This window comes from Vigna unguiculata, chromosome 2 (genome assembly GCF_004118075.2).
Source record: "Vigna unguiculata cultivar IT97K-499-35 chromosome 2, ASM411807v1, whole genome shotgun sequence".
NCBI lineage: Eukaryota > Viridiplantae > Streptophyta > Magnoliopsida > Fabales > Fabaceae > Vigna > Vigna unguiculata.
The window spans coordinates 13,390,207-13,402,866 of NC_040280.1; the positions used below are offsets into that span (position 1 = coordinate 13,390,207).

General features: G+C 35.0%; 1 protein-coding gene across 3 annotated transcripts; it reads left to right on the top strand.

The window, feature by feature from the left end:
- Positions 1–396: 396 nt before the first annotated feature.
- On the top strand, positions 397–12,383 carry LOC114173616 (protein RAE1). Of its 3 annotated transcripts, XR_003602527.1 has the most exons (13): positions 397–582; positions 669–755; positions 878–955; positions 1,062–1,255; positions 2,256–2,397; positions 2,831–2,911; positions 5,165–5,293; positions 5,393–5,470; positions 5,930–6,001; positions 10,850–10,945; positions 11,031–11,292; positions 11,691–11,771; positions 12,029–12,082. XR_003602527.1 is itself a non-coding variant. In XM_028058105.1 (11 exons), exons 1-11 carry the CDS (start codon positions 535–537, stop codon positions 12,077–12,079), a joined length of 1,041 nt encoding a protein of 346 aa, XP_027913906.1. In that variant the 5' UTR covers positions 397–534; the 3' UTR covers positions 12,080–12,383. The 3 variants fall into 3 exon arrangements, 1 of the variants encoding a protein (XP_027913906.1); XR_003602528.1 differs by lacking the exon at positions 12,029–12,082 and having other exon boundaries at positions 11,031–11,233; positions 11,691–11,770; XM_028058105.1 differs by lacking the exons at positions 10,850–10,945; positions 11,031–11,292 and having other exon boundaries at positions 12,029–12,383.
- Positions 12,384–12,660: the final 277 nt, after the last annotated feature.

Sequence of the window (12,660 nt, forward strand, 5' to 3'; positions counted from 1 at the left end):
ATCAACAAATTATTTTCTTTAAAAAAATAAAGAGAAAACAAAAGTCACGTAGCACTTTGTATTTGTTAAATAAACTTGGTAAACAAATTGTTTTCCTTTCAAATTTATTCTACGAATAAAAGTTTTTTTTAATTAAAATAATCATTTATCAATTTTACTGTTTTTTTAAATTTAATAAGTTTTGTATGTTTACTGTTTTTTAAACTTAACTATTTTCTTTAACTATTAAACTATTTATAAAATAAAAAAATTATTTAAATTATAAAAAAAATTATATTTAATTTCATAATTATAAAAATTATAATAAAAATTTTATTAAATAAAAAAGTGAACGTAGTGTTAATGAAAAATTTAAAAAAATCCAAGGTTGAAAACGAGCTAAGCTATGCCCTTTGCTCAACATAATGCTACCTGTTTGACCCCGTCTTCATTGGAACCCTATGCACTGTAGCACATTTGCTTTCAGTTCAAACCTTTCGTTCTCCTGTTCCACCCCTCAATTTCTCCCTCCTTCTGTGTTATACATTGATAACAATGTCCACCTTCGGAGCCGCAAATACCAATCCCAACAAATCCTTTGAGGTAATAATAATAACAATATTCACATACTTCAAAGTTGAATCTGTCACATTCTTTGTTCAGTGTTTTTTTCCCCATGAAAATTTCAGGTAGCCCAACCGCCCTCTGATTCAATTTCAAGTCTTTCGTTCAGTCCCAAGGCCAATTTCCTCGTCGCTACTTCATGGGATAATCAGGTTTCCTCTTCTCGGTCTTTTAATTTTTTCTTATTATTATTATTATCAAAGATAAAGACATGACTAGAAACCCTAAATGTTAAACCTTGTTTCTAATTTTCTGTGAATTTCTACTTTGATAGGTTCGTTGTTGGGAGATAACAAGGAATGGGACTGTTGTCTCCAGTACTCCCAAGGCTTCCATTTCTCATGACCAGCCGGTAATGAATTTGAACTCCTAATAGGTTATATTAGAAAAAATGGATTATTGTTAATTATTGTTGTTTGGGGCACATTTTGATTCTGCTGTTTGTTTTATTTGTGTAGGTTTTGTGCTCTGCTTGGAAGGATGATGGAACAACCGTTTTTTCTGGGGGCTGCGACAAGCAGGTCAAGATGTGGCCACTTACTTCTGGTGGACAACCAATGACTGTTGCGATGCACGATGCACCTGTGAAAGATCTTGCCTGGATACCGGAGATGAATCTTTTAGCTACTGGAAGCTGGGACAAGACCCTGAAGTATGCATCTTTACTATTTTTCTGCATGTTGAAAGTTAGAGGGTTTCTAAGTGGTATTGTGTTATTATTGTAGAAGGATGACATGTCTCAGTAAGTTGGTATGAAAGAACATTTTATTTTGTCCAGTAAGGTGAGCACGCTTTAAGAGGGTCTCTAGATTGAGCTAGCTGAAGTGACATGACAATTAGTTCGTATTTTAGGTTGGCAGGGGATTAGGAGGCTTATGTCTGCACTGGAGATGGTAGTAATAAACATTGCCGTTCTTTAGGTTTGGTGTATAAATGGGCAAAAGAGTGTTTTACCTTGAGGAGCTTAGGCCCTTGGTCTTCCCTTTGTCACTCTAAAGTGTACGCCTCTTAATTAAATAAAATTTCTCTCAACAATGATTCTAGTGTGGGTTGCTATGCCTAGTTCAGATGAATGTTGTTCTAGCTAGTAGAGTTTAAATGTACAACAACGTAGCCCGTATTGTATGTAAATTGCACTAGTTAAATGTAATGCATGCTATGATAATTTGAAAACTATTGGTGGGGTGGCCATTTATTGCATGCTCGATTACGAATATTGTAGTGTGCATTTGTTTATTATTAGGATTAGGATAGGCTAGGAAGCATACATATAGAATAACTGTCATTATGAAATGTATATATCAGTATGTTTGAATTCATTTGGAACAGTATATCCGAATATTGTCACTTTCTGTTTTTTCATGAACTTGCTGACAGTGAAGTTTAGATATAGTAACCATTCTATGCATCATTAGTAAATACTTGGATCTTGGTGTAAGGCTTTGGCAAATGACCTTTTTTCCTTCTTGTGTTTTATCTTTAAGTTTATGATTATTTATTTGGATAACATTGAGACACTTGTATTGAGAACTTCTAGTAGTAAAAAATGGGATTTTCTGTACTAATCCCTTTTCATGTTACATGTGTGGCGGATTATGTTGAAGTTTTAACTAGTTAGTAAATTATTTTAAACTGTACTATCCTTATTTTAGGTATTGGGATACAAGGCAACCAAATCCAGTGCATACACAACAACTTCCTGAGCGGTGTTATGCAATAACAGTCAAACATCCTCTGATGGTAGTGGGGACTGCAGATAGAAATCTGATTGTCTTCAACTTGCAAAACCCTCAGGTAATCTTTCATTCTTCTTTCTAAATTATTTTTTAGTGTTGTTTGTAGGTTTGAATGAAATAGGTTGGCATCATAATGTAAATTTTGACTTTTATGCTTAGGAGATGAAATTTCAACTAGAAATTCTATTACGGTTGTCTAATTTGTGTAACATGAGTGCTAGTGATAGGTTCAGAAGTCCAAGCTTCACTGCATGATACTGTAATTGATATTTTAGAACAATAAAATATGTATACGGTTATTTTTCCAACTCTACTTGCTATTTTCACATGATTTGTTTGTATTCACGTGGTCTATTCTTTTGGGTTTTACACAGTATTTAAGAAGGAGAAATTAAGAAGCGCAGATTCCATATTGATATATGAGGAACTATTGATTTCAATAAATGTCAATGATATTTGTTATTCTTCTAATTTATATTGAAATCCCACAGACTGAATACAAGAGAATTGTATCTCCACTGAAATATCAGACAAGATGTGTTGCGGCTTTTCCAGATCAACAAGGTTTTTTGGTATGTGTTCAGCTCTCACTTATATATAAATACACTAATAAAAGTTTTTTTGTTTCCTTATTTACTTTATTTAATCTCATTACTGCTATGATATGGGGCAATTTTGACACTTGTTTGGGCTTACACATTAATGTTTTGAAGATCCTCTACTACTCAAGGATGTTGAAACCTATGTTGCTTGTATAGAAAATTTCAAATTTCTAGGATATAAATTTACAAAAATATAAGTGTTATCAAAACTTAGTTATGGTGGCATCATGGCAGAAACCGTTGGCGGTTTTGCAACCTGTCACCACAGCAAGGCGGTGGCGAATCGGGTATCTCGTGGTGGTCCATGGCGGCCACTTTTTGTATAATGGCTGGCGGGAGTGGAACGAGTATGTTCTCCCTTTGTGAAATGGCTTCAATAGGTTATGCGCCTTTCATTTTGGCTGCTCCAACCATTAAAAGTGCAAAACTTAATTGGAAGAATTATTTGTGTTGGTTTGCCTTCATGGAATTATGAGTTACTTGCTCAGGATACCATGACCACTTTGAAACTGAACTTTACTCTATTTCTGATGAAAACAAATCCTAGTAGCAAACACCTTTTTGATTCTCCTAATAAGCTAGCATCTCTTAATGAAACCATGATATGACCTTTATTGCGAGGAAGCTCAAGCTGTTGTTGAAGTGAATATGTTCTTGCAAACTAATTTATTAGAAAAAATGAAGATGAAATTAGACTAGTTGTACATGGTGATAAAATTTTTTCCATGAATACAAACTATGATCATTGTGATCAGATTCTCTCTACCCAAGAAGTTTGATCAGTGGTGAGTTTAAGAACAAGACTTCTTTGTGTTCTGACTCCTAAGAACGGAAATCTGCTTATTGCCGTTGAATCTTATGTATTAGTATCCATTTATGGAAAAGGAAGTCATAGCAATACTGGAGGATGTGGTGGTAGAGGTGGTCATCCTCAATACTCCTTTTTAAGAGAATGGGGGCAATACTTAAGAAAGAGAAATGCTACTCTTTGCAAGGTTTTCCTGATAAAGTACTAAATATCTCCAAATCCGAGAAAGTTGAACCCAAGAACAGTAAAGTTGCAATACTTATGGATTGATGAAGGATGCCACGCCACATGAAAGAGCTTCAAAATAAGTGTTGAATTAACTTACCACTTCATCCTATAATCTAAAGATAAGACCAAAGCAAGAGAACTCTCTCTCTTTCATAGGCACTCCACAAATGTTTTTGAAATAACTCTCGTACAGCATATTTCAAAAGTTCTTTTACAAGGAGAATGTGTAGGCTATTTATAACCTTTGAATCTGAAAATACTAATCCTGATAACATGTAAACGCACCTAGAAATCAAATGCAAATTCAAACATAGAAGGCCTAACATGTGACCAAAAGTTTGAATTATGGAGGAGGGAAAAAAATTTTAAAATTTAAAATTGAGACATGTTTCTCATGGTAGGGTCATGCTTCTCTTGCTTCCTTACATGGACTCCTTGCCTCTTTATACAACCATTTGGTTGAGAATTTGGATACTTGTTTTGGGCTTGATAGGCTTCAAGGTTCTTCTTTCTACTTTGCCTTCTAATGCTTACACCCTTGCCTTCTAATTTCTAGAATTTAACAAACAAAATAAATCTTATTCTACAAGAATTTATTTATTTATAACTATTTTAGATCCTCCCTGGACATGCACTCAACAGTAAGTCTACACTTGTGACCTTTCTTTAGAATCATCTCCTTGATATCCACATCATCAGGGACATAAACTTGGGTATTATGGGAAGCCTAAGTCTCACATCTACTAGTATGGGATGCTCGGTGGAGTATTTAAATGTTTGGTTCTTCTGCAGTGTACACAGATTACAAATCATGATTCTGTTTAGTATCATGGTGATTAGACCACTCCGAGACTTGTGAATTTTCTCATTTTCTCTTCACTTTTCCGTTTTCTTCCACTTGCCCTCAGTTTGTGTTCTCTTGAAGATGTCCTTGTTTTCCTTCAACTATATTTGACTTGTATTACATATACAACTATATTTGACTTGTATTACATATACAAATTCAAACATTAATACTGTTTCTGAGTTTAACTAGTCTCCCCTGTCACATCTATGCTTTGTTGTTTTCCTGCTGTTATTATTGTTAAATCCTTGCTGAATATTTGCTGAAAATGATTTTCTTTTTTTGCTTAAAAATTTTAACTGCTGGCATTATGGAGTATTGACTGTACACTGTTTCTCTGTAGGTTGGATCAATAGAAGGAAGGGTTGGAGTACATCACCTGGATGATGCACAACAAAGCAAGAATTTTACTTTTAAATGCCACAGAGAGAACAATGAGATATATTCAGTCAACTCCTTAAATTTCCATCCGGTAGTACACCATATAACATCAGGATTAATTTAATTTATTTTCAAGCTGTGGTTTTAATATTCTTCTGTGTATGATCTAATTTTATGTCTTGGCTTTCAGATACATCACACTTTTGCTACTGCCGGATCTGATGGTGCTTTTAATTTCTGGGACAAGGACAGTAAACAGAGGCTCAAGGTTCCTTCTTTAATACTCTATTATTACTTGTCCTTTCATTCTGAAACTGATATCTGGAATTTGTAGAACATACTTGTGTTGTTGTTTATTTCTGTATACAATAATATTTTTTTTGCTCCTATTTCATAGTAGAACCTATCTGTATGTATGGCTAAACACCTGGTAACCAAGATGTTACTGTTATTCTCATTTCAAGCCATTCATTTTATTTTTCAGGGTGGGGCAATGGGGCAGTTAGTTTCTAATTTTTCTGTTATCACTTGCCAGAAAATAGAAGGATGAATTCCTTTCAGTATCCCTATTTGGATGTTTATGTTTCTTTTTGGGATCTTTAAGCCCGTATTATTGGGTTGGTAATGTATGAAGATGGTTAAAGTACTATGTTGTCTTGTGTACGTTCAATCCTTTGAAGTATTTGTTGTTATTGTCATATGCTTACAAGACTTTAATGTTTGGCAGGCTATGCAAAGATGTAGTCAACCCATACCTTGCAGTGCATTCAATAATGATGGTTCCATATTTGCTTACGCGGTATGTTCCATTTTCTGTTTTTTCACGAACCATACTTGTTTAATTTTATACATTTATATTTTTTTTTCGCTTTATTTCTCATGACCATCCACTTGAATAATGTGATGGAATAAAGAAAATTTTTATTAATTACAATCATGCTAATTATATTTTCAACTCCTTTATTTGTAACAATCACATTCTCAAACATGGAAATTAAACCTGCCAGAATAAATGTGTAGATTCTAGGGATATTTTCCTAATTATTATTGAGATATTAAGATATTTTTTATCCTAATAGTCTCCTATTTACAACACTGTTCCTCAAGTTAGTAAATGACTATAGTTCATTTTCAACTTGCCTACAAGATCTTAGAATCTGTCCTGAGAAAGTGCCTTAGTGAAGATGTCTGCTAACACAAGTCTCATATAGACATGCATTGTTACCACTAGGCTTCTGTCAATACTATCTTTGATTAAATGCTTGTCAATTTGATACATTTGATCTATCATGTTGTACTGAATTATGAGGAATGTTCATGACTGACTTATCATCTACAATACAATTGTATGAGGTTGTCAACCTTTTTTTAAGGTTATATAATATGACCTTCATTTAAAGGCTTTTACACACAACTTGAGTAAGGACTTGAAATTTAGTTTCCGTACTTGAACGAGTATCTTATTTTTTGCTTTTCTATGTCACTAGATTTTCTCCTAGAAGCATACCATACAAAAGGTGAATGTTTAGTCAATAACATAGTCTGCATCAGTATATATCTTTTGGCTCACCACTCTTTTCGCTCTTAAGCCATTTTTTCAATTTCATCATGTCATGGAATAGAGTAAGTTTACGTTTAATGAAGTGCTTTATGAATAAAGCATGATCGCCTTATTTGCTTATATTCCAAGGAACCATTCTCTTGGAGATTGCTAAAGACCACATAAGGCCTTCTTTAGGAGGCTTACTTTATTCCTTTTACTATGAGTTTCAAATCCTAGCGGGATCTCAATGTCCACTTCTCTTTCTCAAGCTCCATGAAGAAAGACATTATTCACATCGACTTGGTGTAAGTCCCAATGACATTTAAGTAAGAACTCAAACTATGTTCATCCGCGCTATAGGAGAAAATGTCTTCTCATAGTCAATTCTTTAAGTTTGAGTGTATCTTTTTGCAACCAATCTAGCTTTATACTTAGCTGCTAACCCATTTGCGTTATATTTTACTTTAAAATATCCATTTGTACCCAATAGCCATTTTGTGTCTTGGTTTGTAAAGGATCTTCCATGTTAAGTTTTTTTCTAATGCATCCATTTCCTCTCATGCATTGTGTCCAATGTTCATTTTACATGGCTTATTGGACTAAGGTAGGAATTTCATTAGCATCAATGATAGTGTTGGAAGTCTCACATCGACTAGAGATAAGGCAATTTCATAGTATATAAGTGGGGTGCAAACTTCACCTTACAAGTCGGTTTTGTGGGGTTGAGTTAGGCTTAAACCAACTTCTAAGAGATAGCAATAAAGCTTTGATGTTAATTGGAGATATTGTCAGCAAACATATTGAGAAATATGATATTTAACACAATTTTTATTCCTTTCTCAATACAATGGTTAAATTCTCAATAACACTTTACCAATTTTCTATTATGTTCAAAGCTCCTCACCTTTGATATTTTTTTCCAAAGAATGTCTTCTTCCATATATCAATTGGTTCTATCCCTTTTGTGCGGGGTCCATCACTTAGATCTTGGGCATCGTGCAAAGGCAAATATTGTAATTGATAGGAAGGAGAGATCCTCTACTTCAAGTTTTTTCTCCCTTTGAATTGCAGGGCTGACCAAAACGGATTTTGTCGCATTAGAAGTGATTCCATTGTGATAAAGACAAATGACTTGGAGGTTGATAACATTTGTACACATTTATGTTAGAAGGATAACCATTAAAGGCACATTTTAGAGCTATAGGATTTAATTTATTGCAATTAGGATTATTAAATTGAACAAGAATTACACAACCTGACATAACAAAGTGTACTTGACACTAAGGGAGAAGAGGGAACAAAAGACAATAAAGGTTCGGTAGGACTAACATGACTTAAGACATGAGTGGGTAAGCTGGTGAGAAGATAGGTGATGGTTGACACAATTTCTTCATAGTATGTTTTAGGAACAAATATCTTGAAAATGAGAGCTCTAGCCACTTCTAGGAGATGATGATTATTCCCTTTTGCAACACCATTTTGTTATTGAGTATTAACACATGTTAGTTCATGAACAATATCATTAAGGGAGAAAAATTTGAAGAATTCATGATTCATGTTGGAAGTCCCTCATCGACTAGAGATAAGGCCAGCTTACAGTATATAAGTAGGTGCAAATTTCACCTTAAAAGTCGGTTTGTGTTTAAGTTGGGCTTAAAATCCATTTCTTAACATGGTATTAGAACCATGGGTTAGAGCTTATCCTAGCAAAATTTGATGTTTGTTGGTCTATTTTTCCACCCGCTATTAGACCACCCATTTGTCTAGTCCCACGCATGAGATGTATATGTCTCGGTGTGAGATTGATGTGTTGGAAGTCTCACATCGACTAGAGATAAGGCCAATTTAGAAAATATAAGTGGGTGCAAACCTCACCATACAAATCGGTTTGTGGGGTTGAATTAGGCTTAAAATCTATTTCTTAACTGTTCATATCTCTAGAATAGCTCTCTAGAGATAGCTCTAAACATCAGATTGATTTAAATTGTGATGGGAAATTGCTCCTTTTATTGCTACTTGGAAAGACGAACTAAGCTTGAAACTCCAAGGCTACAAGTCTTTGATTCGATTGATTTTCACACTTTCATCCAAAAACTTTGACTAGTGTTATCGATATCGGATAACGAAAAAAATCGGAGACCCAAAATTCCTTGATAAAGTTATAACAAAAACCATATTAGGTTATGGCGGAAACAAGGTGGTCAAAAGAAATATAATACCCCACGCACAATTCTAATGTGAAAGTATTGGTATTATGTCTAGCAATGGCAGTAGCTGACAACAGTTGGCGGCGGCAAGCAACGAGCAATGACGACAACGGTTGGCAGTGGCTCTTGGTAGCAGTAAGCAACAAGGGCAAAGGGAGGCTGAAGAAGAATAAGAGATGTGTGCTTAAAGGTGTGTATATTAAGTAAAATTAAATTTTCCGACCCAAGGGAGGCTAAGAAGAATAAGAGAGAAGGGTGGTTAATGTTGTGTGCATTAAGTTAAATTAAATTTTAGTGGGCCTCGCACAAGTTTTAACCATGTGGTTTAACCATTTAGACTACAAATATAACATTGCCTAGGTTTCTCTTCTCCACAAGTTTTATAATGTTGTGTTGCCGCTACCTAGGTTTTTCTCCTGTTGGTCTCTCTTGTCCATGTCTCCGTCTTCTTCTTTCTCCACCCTGCTTTTTCTGCCACCTAGGTTTTTCTCCTGCTAGTTTCTCTTGTACATGCCTCCATCCTCTTCTTTCTCCACCCCACTTATTCCGCCATTGCGTTCTGCATTTGCTAGCCGCAATGTAGAAAGCGGCCGCCATGAGAAATCTGATTCGCCATTGCCTTGTTGTGGCGGCAAGTTGGAAACCTGCTACTGGTTTCTGCCTTAGCGCCACCATAGCCGAAATTTGGTAACATTGTTCTTCAAACGATCAAGTATCTTCGTATCAAGATTTGGTTAAAGAGCTGGGGTTAATATGTTCTTTCACGTTCTGAGGTAGTATTACTTGACCATTTTTGTGAGATTCCTTTGTTGCCTCCCATGCGCTCTAGTACTTTGTCTCTCTCATGGAGTTTGTAAAACACCTTTGACAACCCTTTTTCATGTTGTCATGGCAAAGCTTTTGTTGAAGGTTCCTCCATTAAGCATTCCAACCTTTGAGTTACTTCTCCCTTGACAATAAAGAAAACTTGAAACAGTGGTGGCAAATTCTCTCTAAGATTTGTACCCTGATTAGGGTCATGTCCAGTGTTATCAAATTTCAGCTATGGACCGGTAGCAGGTTTCTAACCTCAGGTTTCTAACCTGCTGCCACAATAAGGTGATGACGAATCGAATTTCTCATGGTGGCGCATGGCGTTGGTGAACATGGAACGGTAATGGCTGAAAAAGTGGGGTGGAGAAAGAAGACAACGACATGGAGAAGAGAGACTAGCGGGAGAAGAAACCTAGGCAGCAATGGCACTACATTATAAAACCCTAATTGCATGGAGAAGAGAAACCTAGGCAGCAACATTATATTTGTATTTTGAATGTTTAAAACACATCGCTAAAGATTGGGTCAAGCAGAGTAAAATTTAATTTAATACACAACTTTAACCACCCTACTCTCTTATTCTTCTTCAGTCTCCCTCTGCTCTTGTTGTTTACTTCCACCAACAATCGCTATCATCACTGTACGCTAGTTGTCACCACCGCCGTCAGTTGCTGCCATTTCTAGACATAATATCAATACTTTTACATTAGAATTATATGTGGGGGTATTATATTTCTTTTTACCCGATTTGGTTTTTGTTATAACTTTATCAAAGGATTTTTGGGTCTCCGTATTTTCCGTTATCAGATATCGATAACACTGGATATCATGGTTCAAGCCACGTAAGAATTTACAGATTTTTCCTCTTTCCACTGTGTCAATATGTGCTGTGCGGCAACATTTGTTTTGCGTATTTTCAGATTTTGTACTGATCTAGTTTGCTCCGCACCCTATTCAAAATTTTGTGATATTCCAATATAGAGAGAATCCCGTTTGGTATTAAATAGCAAATTGTTTTCAGAGAAAATGTGTTATTTAAATCATTCCAATTTTCTTGGAAACGTAATTTTTTTACTTATCTCAGGAACTATGGAATGCCATATCTAGGTCATGAATCTTCGTTATCCCAAATCTCAAAATTAGGGTCATCACTTGAACCCGGTCCTGCAACGTTGATGTGGTATGATCTTGACTGTTCTTTTAGAATCCTCAAGATTAGAATCCTCAAGATGTATTGCAAATAATTTTGGCCATCAAATTGATAGGGAGCCACCACGCTTGGAAGATCATTAGGACCCATATGTGTAAATTTCACCTTAGCTATGGAGGAACATAATAGAAAGAACTGTTTGTCAAGAGAGAAAGAAACTCAGATCGTCTCAAAATCAGAGCTAAACCAGATGCACCACCCCTTCGGATCTCTGCTACCTGTCTTGCAAGTTTGGTTGGTGGGTGTCACGGGAACAAGGTGAGCTACAAGCTTGGATGCCGACAGTTTAATGCGGTGGTGTGTGATGAGCCTCAAAGGTTTGGAGCTCTAATACCTACTTGAACAATGAGAGGGAATAAAGAAATGATTTATTAATTTCAATAATGCTAATTACATTTTCAATTTCTCTATTTTTAACAGTCACATTCTCCTAAAAAGGAAATAAAATGTGTTTCCTTGTTTATGGAATTATAGATGATAAAAATATCCTAATATACATTTGTTGGTGTGTATGATCTGCATGAGATGCATGTTTTGGCTATATAATTGAAATCTTTGTCTTGTTTACTCTCGCTCGTATGGCACACATTTCATTCTTCAACTTCATGAACTTGCTTGGAAAATAAAGTATAAAATTAGCTTGTTTTTGTTGACCTACTTACGTGAACCATCCATTTAATTTTATTTGGTCTGAAACCTTCATTCATTTATTTAGGTTTGTTATGATTGGAGCAAGGGTGCAGAAAATCACAATCCGGCTACAGCGAAGAACTACATTTATTTGCACCTACCACAGGTAGGCCTATGCATACGAGTACATGCATGCTTGAGTTGTATAATCTTTCCATGAACATATTTAACAACTAAATGGATGTATAACACTAAATGAATGTAAAATAGTGAATCAGATTGAAAAAATTGTAATTATTTCACTTGGAATATGATTAAACAATGATCAACCCGCTTCTTCATTCGTGTCCCGTAAATATTAACTCTCGTTTATTTCAATTATTTTCCCATTTTAAAGAATGACCTTGTTTCTCATGTGAACAGGAGTCTGAGGTTAAAGGTAAGCCACGAGCTGGAGCCACGGGAAGAAAGTGAAATTTCATGCTGAAGGTCCATTTTGTTTTAGCACTCACCGTGATTTAGTAGAACCAGCTAAAATGAGAAAAAAAATCATACTTTGATCTTTTTAACCTAATATTTTCCTAGGATAGCCCATTTTTCTACCCTACCAGTGTTCTTTATCATGATTTAGGTTAGGCTGTTGCCCTTTTATCACATGGACAGTTTCAGATGAAGCTGATATATATGCTTTAAAGTTTGTGGTAGAGAAGTTTTGTAGGAGGTTCATTTCTCCATCCCTTTGACATCATCCTCAATGAGAACTACATTTTAAACTGTATCTTCATATGCATTGCACATCTATTATTTTCAATTATTACTGATTGCGTTTTAAAAAATTTGTAATTCAGCTTAGGACTGAAGATATTGAAAATAGGGGATTAATAAATACTAGGTATTAAGAAAATTTTCAAAAATTGTTGAATAAAATTCTTAAAATTATTTTTATTAAAGAATGATAATTAAAAAAAAAACTTGTGTAACCATTTTGAAAGCAAAAACAAGATCATAGTGTTTTGAGTCATTTATTTTCTTGCAAAACATCAGAGTCAAGGGTT